An 11,881-nucleotide genomic window follows, 5' to 3' on the forward strand; every position below is an offset into this window, starting at 1 on the left:
TTTCGGTGTCGAAGCAACAGTACTGTATAATTACAGGGAAGGGAGCAACATCTACAGCCCTGACATACCCACATTGCCAAAAATCTAAATTTGCAGGTTTTGCTTAATGCTCTCTACTCCTAATGGCAAAACTGGCTGTACTTACCACCCAGCCTCAAGTGCTTATTGAGCTGATCAAATTCACATCAATTTGCATGTACATCCGCCTGCTTGCCATCTAACATGCCACTGATTATGCCGCATTGCTGCTATACTGCTTCTTCCTATCTCTCCACAAATTGATATGGTAGCCACTAAGTCTGCCATCAGCTCAACCACCCGCATCTCTTCAGATAAGATGATAGAGCTAGATCTGCAAGTTTATCTATGTATGCTCATTACCATTTGTGAATTTGGTAATCCCATCTCCTTCAAACTCTGAACTCAGCAAGGTCAATTGACAAACCACGCATCATCGAATCAAATTACAGAGCAGCAGCATCTGCATCCCTCACTGAATTGTCCTTGTGAGTTTGCACTTGGAGATGAAGAGAGTGTCAGTGTAGTTGAGCCGGCACAGCTTGAGCAGCTCAGATGCTTTCTGCTTCAGCTCCGGCGCACAACCGCTTTGGATGACAAGTAGAAGCTTGGCAGCTAACCCAGCCTCCACGGCAGCAGGTGCACACTCTTCAGGCGCCATCCGACACACCGTCCACAGCATTGACAACGACCGTCGCGTGCATGCCTCTGAAACTCTCATCAGCAGACGGACAGCATTGGGTATTGTCCGCGGGCAATCCTTAAGAGCCACCCTTCCCTCTGGAATGGCAGACAGGGCATCCAAGATGTCCAACGCCGGCTCGACACACTCTGTTGCCAGCTCTGGCAACAATTCGACCAGCTGCGGCACCGCACCAATGCTAACAATCATACCCCTCGCCGGCCTATGCACTGCACAAATCGAATTCAGCAGCTCAAGCCCTGCAACTACGCCGTCCGGATGTCGCTTATCTCGGATGAGACGCATGACACCAACCAAGAGGCTCAGGCTCGCCATCGTCTCCGGCCGGAAACCCCTCTCATCCATGAGGATGCGGATGAGGCGGACACAGTTGATCTTGGTGTCCGCTGCCCCCTCGTTGAGCATGTCCACCACGAGCGACACCTTCGCCGGCTGCATGAGCGCAGCCTTGGCGTCGGCGTCAAGCGTCACGCCGCTGACGAGAATGGCGACCGCCTCGGTCCCCACGGCGTGGGACGTGAAGGGGCCAAGCAGCGAGGTCAACAGGGCCACGCCGCCGGCCTCGGCGATGGCCTTGGTGACGGACTGGTGAGTGGCGGCGAGGGTGCGCAGCTCCCGGAGCGCGGCAATGCGGGCCTGGCCCTTGAGCGGCTGCCTCCTGGGCACGGCCGTGCCCCGGAGGCCGTGGACGAGGTCGGCGGCGCGGCCGTGGAAGTCGGCGGAGCGCTTCTTGAACCTGGTGTAGCGGCGCGAGAACCAGGCGGCGATGAGCTGGCGGAGCGTGGCGTTGGGTGTGAGCGCGTCGTCCCAGAGCTCCTGCATCGTGGTCGGGCAGGTCCGGTGGCCCAGCGCGAGCCACCGCGAGATGTTGGCCCGCTCGTACGTCTGCCCCGTGCAGAGCGTCACCGGATCCACCATGGGCTCGAGCGAGATCGGGCAGATGAAGACCGCCGGCACCGCCTCGTCCCCGCCGCCATCCCCGGCCGCGTCGAGCTCGTCCATCATCTTCCTCAGCTCGACCGGCTGCTTCCCGGCGTCCCCCGCCCCCGCATCCCCGGGCTCCAGCGCGCCCCCGAGAATGCCGTCCTTGAGCGCCGTGTCGATGTCGAGCACCTGCCCGCCGCATGGCAGCTCCTGGTACTGCGGCATTGTGGCGGCGCGGCGACGACTCCCCCGGCCAAGCGCACCACCACCACCAGCACCACGGCGACGGACGGCGAGGCCCTTTTTAGCAGCGCACAGGCCCCGGAGGCGACGGAATGATGGGGAGAATCATGGGGAGACTTATCGCCATCATCATCACCCCGCTCCTTTCTTCCACTCTTTCTTGACCGGCTGCTTTTCTTGGATTTTCGGGTTGCTCCGCAACAGCAGCTAGCTAGGCGCGGGGGAGTCAAAAGGCGGGCGAGCGAACAGGGCGGCGGAGCTGAGAGCTTTTAGGTTTTGGATTGGGAGTGGATTGCGGCGAGCGAGGCAGCACAGAGATATGGGGAAGATCTGGGGGGGGTGGGGAGGAGGGGGGGGGGGGGTGTTGGAGGAGATGGGGAGTGGGAAACTGTGGGAGAATTTGAGATCTAGTCCAAGCTATAGTGGGTGGACTGGAGAAGAGAGAGGACAGGGAGCCTGGGTGTGTTTGTGACTTTTTTTTTTGTGTGTGTGAGAGAGAGCAAGAATATCCAGATGGGAGTACTACTTTTTTTTTGTGTGGGGGGGCAGGGGTGCGAGGGGATTGGATGGGAGAGGTGGGGACCATCCCATTTGCACACTCACCGTGCGTGTGTGGCGGGCCTCCCTGCACACCCCCTGTCCTCCCACTGCTTTCTCTCCGCCAATTTTCCTGTGCTTTTATATACGTCTTTTCTCTGATATTTTGCTTCCTTTTCCTCTCGCTACTGACAGAAATGGGAAATTGGTCTATGCCAGTAGCAAAGACCAAGAAAAGCTACGGGGCACACGATGTAGGATGTAGGCGTACCACATGTAGTAGAATCTTGCAGAAAATGGCGGCATGTATTTGCGTGGCGGCCATCTTTAGCCTGATGTGACCTCTGCCTTCCATTGTTCCATTCCTAAGAAATGGGTCTCGTGTTTTCTCCCTTTTCCCCGATTCAGTTTTCATCTCATTCTCATTTCTCTGGGCGCGGCCGGCGCTGGTGACGAAGAAGGCCGAGACGGGCGGGGAAGAAGACCCAGACGAGAGCGTGCGTGCTGTGTACGACGTCGTGGCGTGCGCAGCGAAGAGCCCTCTGGGCACGCGGGCAGCACGTGCGCGCGCGGGCTGAGATCACCCGGTCGCCGTGACCGCAGGAGCAGGGTACGGCTGAAACCCACCCCCCCCCCCCCCCCCCCCCCCCCCCCCCCCCCCCCCCCCGGGGCCCTCCGTGGCCCGCGACCACCACGTTACGTACGCAACGGCCACGCGGACGGGGCGTCTTCAATCTGGTTGACCGTTTTGCCCTTTAATTGCCCAGCGCCCACCATAAAAATCACACTGGGAGACGCGAGTGATTTCGACAGAGTTTTCAAACCAAACTGCCTGCACTGCACGAGTGTCAAGAAGAAACTCGACAGGCCTGGCTGCTGTGGATTCGCCGTATCTCGCGCTTTGAATGGGTTTTCTACCGCGCTTGGCCCTGAGCCCCTGACTGACAGTCAGCGTTAGGCTGACGGAGCCGGGAGGACGGCAACCCAAAGCCCCCCAACCCAAACCAAATCTTGAAACGCCAAAGGCAGAAAAAGGAAAAAGGAAAGGTAACGAGACGAGACACCACACGTGCAGCGGCGCCAGGGTGGAGGAGCCCCTCCTTTTTTAGCAGCAATTAATTGGAGCCCGCTACGACCATGACCGAGACCGTGACCGGCGCAAAGATTTATCATTTGGGAACGAGGAAACAATAAAGGGAAAGGCGCCCGAAAACATAAAGGCCAACCAAAGTGGGGGAAGGCCACACTACACACTAGTAGTACAGGGCTGGAAAGCCGAGCCTGAAGAACGTGCATGCCCAAAGCGCCTCTCCATCCGAGCTTTCAAAATGCGCTCCTTGACCAACCAATCAACCAACCAACCGCTGCTGCTGCCCCTGGCCAGGACGTTTCGTCCGGTTCAGTCCTCTCTCCCACGACGGCCCGGCACGCACAGGAATTTAAACCTGGCCGGTGATCCTCAACGCCACGCTCCCCAGCCGTAGAGGGTACGTACGTGACGTGCGCACGCGCAGCGCAAGCGTGCGGGTGCCGCAAGTCAAAGGCCCCCGAGACGGGACGAGGCGATGGATCGGACGGACGGGACGGGCGCGCCGCATTAAACGCGCGCGGGCGCCGCGGTCTAGCGACTGGAGGGACGCCACGGCGAAGAGCGCAGGCGGGCACGGAGACGCGTCGGCTTCCCGCACCAGTCAAATCCGTCCGGACACGCATCGCGCCTCACGCGCGCTGTTTTTTTTTTTTTTTTGAAAAGGAGCCTCACGCGCACTGTGGCCGCACAGTGAGGGACGTGCCGCGCGCTGTTGCTTGCGTTGCGTGCTCGGCTCGAGGGCTCCGGGGCCGGAGAAGCCAAGGGGTACATGTCCCGGCGCGAGCGCGGGCTGACTGCGGGCGTCGTTTCTACCCGACACCGAGGCCGGGAACAGTGCGCACCGCTGCCGCCGCGGGCGGTGAGGACTGAGGAGGGCAGGGCAGGGCGCGGCACACGACAGCGGTGGCGCACTGGCGCGGGACACAGTGCGCCGGGCTGCGCGTGGCCGGGGCCTTGACTCTCGCTGACCCGGCAACGTGCGAGCACAGGAGGCGCGCCGTACGCCCGTGCTCCCGCTCCCGGGGCGCGCGAAAGCGGGCGCCTCGCGCGTTGCGGCTTGCTTGGTGCTCGACTGCTCGTGCTCCCACCGTCCCCAGCCTGGCGTCGCGGGCCTCGCCTCCGCCGCTTGCCGCGCGGTGATGGGCGCCACGTTCCTGGCGGCCGGGACACGAGTCAGGATCATGCATTCAGGCGGCAGCAGAAAAAGGCCCCGTCTCGGCGTCCCGTATCAGTTCCATCTTCCATGCTCGGTGTCGTCGTGGGGCAGCCGAGCATGGCAAAATGCTGCCGATGCAGCCTGGCGTTCCGGCGACAGGTGAGAGCGTTGAGATTAGTTTAGTCACATTTCAGGTGGGGCGAGACGGACCTTGCGGCTTGGTAGACTGGACTGTTGCATTGGGCGGTTGCGTCTGCGGCACTCGCCATCTGGTTTAGCGGTTACTGGCTACTTGCCTTGCGGAGGCCAATTTTTGAACCGGGGCGGGGAAAGCCGACCCCAAGCCAGCAGTCCAACCTGCATTTGTTTGGAGATTCTTTTCAGGTTTTCGGCATCCACGAGCCCGCATCCGCATGTGTCTAGGACACGGTCCTTGAGGCGCTTGCCGCGATTAAAAAACACGCCAAAGCCTGCGACCGCGCTGCTAAGCCGGTCTGCTCCCCAGAGGCAGCAGAGGCAGAAAGCAAAGCTCCCTCAAAAACTAGGGCTCAAATGACAGGGGGGCCATCACCCATCAGGCATAAACAAAGCGCGGCAGGCAGGCAGGGAGGATCGCCCTCCCCCGCTCCGGCGCCCGCGCGCAACAGCAATAAGTTAGCCGCACGGTTGATGATCGTCACGATTCCCCGGCACCGGTAGATGCTAATCCAAAGCCCCGGCTCCGGACGGCGCTTCATTGATCAGTGAGTAAGGTCAGTTTTAGTGGAAGTTTTACGAAAATTTTTATGAGCATTACATTAACATACTACATCAACAATTTTACTGACTTGGTAAATTTTTTTATACTTGGTAAATTTTTTTATAAGAGAAGAGAAGTGAGAGTTTATCATACGTGAAAGGAGTTTCATCCTATAAAACTCAAACAACACATTTATCTAGTAGCAATGTAAGAAAAAGTCAGGTCTTGTTTAGTTGCCCAACTTTGGACAACTAAAATTACTGTAGCACAACTGTAGCGTTTCGTTTGTATTTGTGAATTATTGTCTAAATATTGACTAATTAGGCTCAAAAGATTCGTCTCACAGAATACAACAAAACTGTGCAATTATTTTTTGATTTCGTCTACATTCAGTACTCCATGCATGTACCGTAAATTTGATATGACGAGGAACCTTCTTTTTACGTAGTGCTAAAGTTGGGATTTTAGGAACTAAACGTGGCCTCAGCAGGGTGATTAAAGAAAGCGTCCTAATCCGGATCGGCGGCATGAGCGGCGCGGTGGGGGCTCACCACGAGACGGGGAGGAGGGAGCGCAGCGCGCGCACCGCCCCGGCGGCACCGCATCGCATGCACGGGGGGCAGCGTGCCTGCCCGCGTGGCCCGGGGTCTGACCGGTCAATGTGGTCCATGGGGGGTGGTGTCCCGGCGCCAGCGCCATGCCAATGTGCCGATGCCAACAGCGTCCCCATCCACGGGCCGACCCGACGGGGCGGGCGGGCGATCGAGGAGGGACTGAGGAGGAGAGGGGCATTTCTTGATGCTGCCAACCACCTTTGCAGCCCGCTGCCCGGCGCGCTCGCTTTGACCGTGACCTCACGCCCGGCACTCGCGCGCTTCGCTTTCTGGGACGGCCTGTCCGGTTCTCGTTCTGCTTGTCTGCGGCCTGCAACTGCATCTGTCTATCAATCCGCGCCCATCTCATCTCTTCTCTCTCTCTCCCCCCTCTCCTTTTCTTTTCCTTTTCTTTCAATGGCGTGAGGTGAATCATGAGATGGGGAGGAGAGGGAGGCGCCAAGCGGGATAACAGTGACGCCACGGGAGGTGGGTGAAGGGATGAAGGGGATCGGCGACCTGATTGGTTCCCTTGCCGTGCCGGTAGGAGACTCGCCGGGCTGGGATGGATCCCACGGTCCTGGGGCTACGCCTACACCAACTCCCCGGCGGGGGTGCGTGGACCACGGAAGAGTGCACTGCAAGACGTCTACGGCCTCGTTAGGATACCGGGAGCTAAAATTTTAACCTTGTCACATCCAATGTTCGGATGCTAATTAGGAGGATTAAACATGAGCTAATTATAAAACAAATAGCAGAATCCCCAGGCTAATCACGAGATGAATCTATTAATTAGGCTTAATCCATCATTAGCGAATGGTTATTGTAGCACCACATTGTCAAATCGTGAACTAATTAGGTTTAATAGATTCGTCTAACGATTTAGCCTAGGGATTGTGCAATTAATTTTGTAATTAAACTATATTTAATACTTCTAATTAGTGTCAAACATCCGATATACCGCACGATCACGCGCGTCAACGTCAGCGAAGCACAATGCTAGTCCGGCGTGATTAAATACGCAGCACTACCACCTCCAAAATGAGTATGAGACGGCGCATTATCATTGTTTCAAATTATACAAGCCTATAAAGAGCACTTGCATACGTTGTTTTTTTTTTAAAAAAAAAGCACCGAAGTACTGAGGTGCACACATAATTTGATCTTCGGAAATAGATTTGGAATGCAATCTGAATTTTGAATTGATTTGGAACAAAATATGTGCTAGAATTAGAAGTGGAATAACCATAAACTACGGAATGAATTTGAAGTTTCTCCAGCAAGTTGCACTCCACATACTTAGCGGAGCCGCAGAAAGACCCAGTTGACTGGGCATCTCGGTAATACCATTGGGATAGAACGGCTGCTCCGTTTTTCCTCGGACCTGACGATCCAAGCGACGGAGGAGGCGACTGCGACCTTGACCTAGATCTCATCACCTCCGACGAGCTCTCTGCTGCCTCACCGTGGACACCCCGTCTGCGGCACCCACGCCCCGCTGGTGACTCCTCGTCGCCCGCGGCCACCCGCAAATTGTCGGTTAGCTACTCCTGTGCTGACGTCCACAAATCCCTAATTCCTCTTGGGTACAGCGAGCCGCTTAGGACCCTAGTTGGATCTCCTTGTGGCCGATTATGGCCGATCATCCTGGTCGGTGCCACGATTTTCCTTTTCCCGCCACCACTGTTGATGCTCATGGCAATGGCTTGTGGTAGTGGATCCTGATCTGGATCAGGACACTCTGGGGGGATGAGGTGCGTGTGGCAGATCTCATGGATAAGCTCAATCTCACACAGGATGAGGGTGATGTTGCTGCCCTAAGTGATGAGGAGAACGTGGAAGGCCATGGCGGCGTGCAGTGGGTGGCGATCGGCAAAGTTCTCTCCCCTTCAACCTTGCACATCTCGACCATCGGGAGTGCAATGAGGCCGGCTTGGGGTAACCCGTTCGGTCTCAAGTTCGGTCTATCGGAGATAGAGCTTGTTCATTGCGGAGTTCGGTTATCCGGCAGACAAGAAGAAGGTGGTAGAAGGATCGACGTGGATGGTGAGACGCCATGCTGTGGTGCTGCAAGATTACGATGAAACCCTAAAACCATCCGATGTCAATTTGCGGATGCAGATGTGGGTGAGGATTCTAAACCCCCCTTTCGACTGGATGAATGAGAGGAGGGGTGCTGGGACTGCGGGCCTCATTGGTAAGGCAATCAAGCTAGACGTGGATTCGGATGGCAATGCAAGGGGACCATTTCTGCGAGCACGGGTTGCAGTGGAGATTGACAAACCTTTGCATAGGGGTGTACTACTCAAGATGAGTAGGGAAGCGCCGCCAGACTGGTTTGGGATCCAGTTTGAAAAACTCTCCTTTTACTGCTTTTCGTGTGGGCGGATAGGGCTTACCAAACTTGAATGCCCAACCCCAGCAAGGAAGAATGCACTAGGGAAGATCCCTTATGAGATGAAACTCCGAGCACCAGAAGAGAGAGAAGGAAGCCGTAGAGTTTTGGCCAAGCTGCTGCGGAGTCTTTTGGCAACTCAATGGGTATGGGGTGCTCATCGTCCTCGCGCCACAGTTCAGCCGAAAGGTTGACGAATGATGGTACAACCAGGAGTACTAAGATGGTAGAGGAGGCTACCTCACCTTTAAAACCCTCAGAGGGGGCGGTGGTGGTAGGGCGGAGGACCAGAGGCCGATGGCGGCCAAACCTCTTTTCCGGGAATGCACAAATGCGAGGAAGACCTTTGTGCCACACAAAAGGAAGTCAGGCAGCAAAGGAGGGGCTACTCCAGACCTGAACTTGCCGGCCATTGAGGTAGTTGTGGTGCTGGCCGGGCTGGTTACTAACCGCATCGCTCAACTTGGAAATGCTTCGAATCAGGTTGAAGACAATGTCGAGGTGCAGAAGAAGCAGAAGACTAAAAAAAAACTCGTGCCGGATCGGCATGGACCACGAGCCCCGCTGAGCACAATGAATCTGTTATGCGTGAACTGCCGCGGTTGTGGGCAGCCCAAGGCAGTTCAAGAGCTCCGCGAGGTGGTGGAGCAGTATAGGCGCGCAGTGGTGTTTCTGTTAGAGACTCGTTTGGACAAGGAGTGTGCGATGGCGCTGAGGTTTCGACTTGGTTTTGCTAATGCCCAAGCTGTTGGTGCAACTGGACAAAGTGGAGGTGTGGTGCTTTTCTAGTGTGGTGATGTCACGGTGGCACTACAAAGCATGTCCAAATCACACATTGATGTGCTTCTATCATGCGCGTTTTTGAATGTGCAACAATGGAGATTTACAGGCTTCTATGGTGAGTTGAGACGTGAGCTACGAAAGGGGAGCTGATACCTGCTGCGGTTCCTCCGTGCACAATTGGTAGTACCATGGATGTATGCGGGAGATTTTAATGAGGTGCTACATGGAGGGGGAACACTTTGGAGCAAATGAAAGGGAGGCGTGGCGGATGAATGCTTTCCAGGACGTGGTGGCAGATTGTGGTTTCAATGACCTTGGTTTCACGGGTCTACCATACACTTGGGATAATAAATAGGAGGGTGAACATAATGTAAAGGTTCGACTGGATAGGGCCTTTGAAGATGGGCGTTTCCTGGATGTGCTGGGTGAGATGGCGGTACAACATATTCAACTAGCAAAATCAGATCACTGTGGCATTATGGTGGCTGTTCAGCCGTCGTGTGCTACAAATGCCCGGCAAAGGAGGGGAAGGAAAGCTAAACCCTTCCGATGCGAGGACATGTGGTTTCGGCACGAGGGATACAAGGAATTTGTGCAGCGAGCCTGGGACCCAGGCACCAAGGGAATGACCTGGTGAGAGTGAATGCCCCTCTTATGTCTATGCGGGGGGCCATAGGAGGGTGGGAGCATGATGTGTTCGGATCGGTGAGGAACCAGGTGAAGGAATCTGGGAGGCAGTTGAAATTGAGAAAAGGCACACGTTGTATCGTGGGCCGATGGCACGGGAACGAGAGCTGGTTGACTGGCTTTCGGAATTACTTGCGAGGGAGGAAGCAATGGAAAGGCAGCGGTCATGCATATCATGGCTGAAGGAGGGGGACTGCAACACGGTTTTCTTCCAGGCCAAAGCAAGGGCGAGGGGCCGCACAATTTGTATTCGTGCGTTGAGACGTGAGGATGGTATGGAGGCGATGGAACAAGAGGAGCTTGAACATATGACGAGTATTTTCTACCAAAATTTGTTTCGGGCACATGACAACTTGGAGCCGGAGCTGGTGTGACACCATATGCCTCGGAAGGTAACTAAACAAATGAATAATATGCTTGATAGTTTGTTCACACCGGAGGAGGTGGAAGCAACCCTTTTCAAGATGCATCCATCAAAGGCGCCAGGGGTAGATGGCTTTAATGCCGATTTTTCCAGCAACACTGGCATACACTCAAGTAACAAGTTACTTCAGCAATACTTGGCTTTCTTAATGGAGGGGAGATGTCGGAGGAAATAAATCGGACTCTTCTTATTTTAATTCCTAAAGTGGCCAATATGCAGGAACTAACTCAATTTAAGCCGATATCTCTATGCAATGTGTTATACAAAATATGCTCAAAGGCAATGGCTAATAGATTGAGGGTGATTCTTGATGAGATTATATCGGAGGAACATAGTGCTTTTGTTCCAGGAAGATTAATTACTGACAATGTCCTTATTGCCTATGAGGGCATACACTACCTCAGAAATAAGAGAGGGAAGTCTGGAGCGTGTGCAATCAAAGCTGGACATGGCGAAAACATATGATAGAGTCGAATGGGCATATCTAGAAAATGTTATGGCTGCTCTCAGTTTCTCTACAAGATGGAGGGAATTGGTGATGAAGTGTGTGACATCAGTATCGTTCTCGGTAAGAGTCAATGGCCAATTTTCTCTAGTTTTGAAACCCTCTCGAGGAATCCGGCAGGGAGACCCTATCTCTTCATATCTCTTCCTGCTATGCGCTAAGAGCTTATCATGCATGCTGAAGGAAATTGGGCCAAGACATATTGCTCGTTGTGTTAGGGTGAGCATTCATGCACCGTGGATCAATCATCTTTTGTTCGCAGACGATTGTTTGATCTTTACATAGGTGATAAAGAGAAGTGCTGATCGGGTGTCGAATATCTTTGATGACTATCACTGTGGCTCGGGTCAGTTGGTGAACAAGCAGAAGTCAGCTATCTTCTTTAGTGCAAACTGTGAGGAGGGAGATAAGGAAATTGTCCAAAGCAACCTGGATATTGCAGTGGAGGCACTGGGGGAGAAGTACTTGGGTTTGCCAACATCGGTTGGGAGAGTCTCGGATGGAGTTTTTGAATATATACCCAACAGGATGTGGAATTTTATCTGTGGATGGAGTGAGAATTTACTCAGCTGTGCAGGCTAGGAAGTCTTGATAAAGGCTAATGCACAGGCGGTGCCAACTTATCCTATGAGCTGCTTCAATTTGCCAGCTAATATTTGTAAAAGGATGACAACATATACCTCAAATTATTGGTGGGGCAGCTTAGTGGACAATCACAAGATCGTTGAGATGGAATAAACTTACTGATCCTAATAAGGAGGGAGGCATGGGCTTCAAGGACATGGCGCTCTTTAACCAAGCTATGTTTAGCAAGCAAGGTTGGAGGCTAATGACTCGGCCGAATGCCCTGTGCTCGAGGGTTTTGAAGGGCAAGTACTATCCAAGCATTGACTTTCTTGCAACCACCAGAAGGAGGAGGAGCTCGGAGACGTGACGTGCAATCCTACATGGGCGAGAAGTATTGAAGAAGGGGCTGATTCATCGTATTGGCCCAGGCTCGTCGGTGAATATTTGAAGTGATAATTGGATCCATGGGATCCAGTCTTTTAAGCCTCGAGTCTGGCTGCCAACGGTGACTGTGACC

General features: G+C 54.4%; 1 protein-coding gene across 1 annotated transcript; it reads right to left on the reverse strand.

Moving 5' to 3' along the window:
* On the reverse strand, window positions 1–2,249 carry LOC117839457 (U-box domain-containing protein 75). Its single transcript, XM_034719793.2, has one exon. The coding sequence runs from the start codon at window positions 1,868–1,870 to the stop codon at window positions 491–493; it is 1,380 nt and encodes a 459-aa protein (XP_034575684.1). The 5' UTR covers window positions 1,871–2,249; the 3' UTR covers window positions 1–490.
* Window positions 2,250–11,881: the final 9,632 nt, after the last annotated feature.

This window comes from Setaria viridis, chromosome 9 (genome assembly GCF_005286985.2).
Source record: "Setaria viridis chromosome 9, Setaria_viridis_v4.0, whole genome shotgun sequence".
Classification (NCBI taxonomy): Eukaryota; Viridiplantae; Streptophyta; class Magnoliopsida; order Poales; family Poaceae; genus Setaria; species Setaria viridis.

Excerpts from the sequence above, each read along its gene's own strand:
- LOC117839457 (XM_034719793.2), bottom strand. The coding sequence starts at position 1,870 with ATGCCGCAGTACCAGGAGCTGCCATGCGGCGGGCAGGTGCTCGACATC.